General features: G+C 60.2%; 1 protein-coding gene across 1 annotated transcript in view; it reads right to left on the bottom strand.

The window, feature by feature from the left end:
- Positions 1 to 6: 6 nt before the first annotated feature.
- The window catches only part of ZBTB22 (zinc finger and BTB domain containing 22), a 3,099-nt gene continuing 2,265 nt past the window's right edge, over positions 7 to 840 (bottom strand). The window contains 1 exon segment of the mRNA XM_015567476.1: positions 7 to 840. This exon segment is cut by the window's right edge and continues 31 nt beyond it. Within this exon segment, the coding sequence (XP_015422962.1) occupies positions 697 to 840 (144 nt within the window). The 3' untranslated portion in view covers positions 7 to 696.

Below are 840 nucleotides of genomic sequence, written 5' to 3'. Positions count from 1 at the left end.
GCCGGAGCCCAGCCCAACCCTAGGCTCCTCCTCCCGCCTCCCCGCAGAATCCACTTCCTGGAGAACCATTACCCCGCCTTCCCCTACCTGTGCCGGGTCCCCAGCAAACACATAGGGGTTGTGGGAAGCCAAGTGAAACGACCAATAAATATTTTAATCACCGTTTAAAAAAAATAAGATTTAAAATAAAAACCTTGTACTCCTACGACTCCCTCCCTGTCTCCACTCCCTCCCCAAAGAGAATAGAGTTGAGGGGCTCCAAGGAAAGGGAGGGGTGAGGGTAGATTTAAGGAGCATATCCTTGGGGGAGGGTGATCGGACAAGGACGGGGCTCCAGGCCTGGACCCCACAACAACACCGACTTAAGACACAGACTACAACCACCTGACCCTTGGACCCTGGGACTCCAGGATGCTCAACAGGCGCCCTCTCCCTCCCCCCACCTCGTGCGCCCTGTTCTGGAGCCGGGGCTGCGGTGCGCCCTGAGGGAGAGGAAGGGCTGAATTTCCGGATGTTGGAGGGGGAGGGGCTGAGTGGGATGGGGTGGTGACGGGCGCCATGTGGCGCCCCCTGCAGAATATATACAAGTCCGTAGGATGGGGAAGACAGTAACAGCAGTGGGAGAACACCGGGGGCCCAGCGCTCTGGCTCGTGCTCCATTTCCCGACCTGAAAACTGCCCCGGTAGCCCGCTCCTTTAGTTTGCTCCTCCACCCCCACTGAAGCCCATCTCCACTTTGTGGGCGCCCGGTGGGGACCAGACCCCACGGCCCAACGGGGGCGTGGCCCCACTCCCCTCATCGACGTGGCCCACGCCCACCCCAGGGGACTCTCTCTTGGG

The sequence above is a fragment of the Myotis davidii genome, unplaced genomic scaffold (genome assembly GCF_000327345.1).
Source record: "Myotis davidii unplaced genomic scaffold, ASM32734v1 scaffold4, whole genome shotgun sequence".
NCBI lineage: Eukaryota > Metazoa > Chordata > Mammalia > Chiroptera > Vespertilionidae > Myotis > Myotis davidii.
This window is presented reverse-complemented; position numbering and strand designations above follow the sequence as displayed.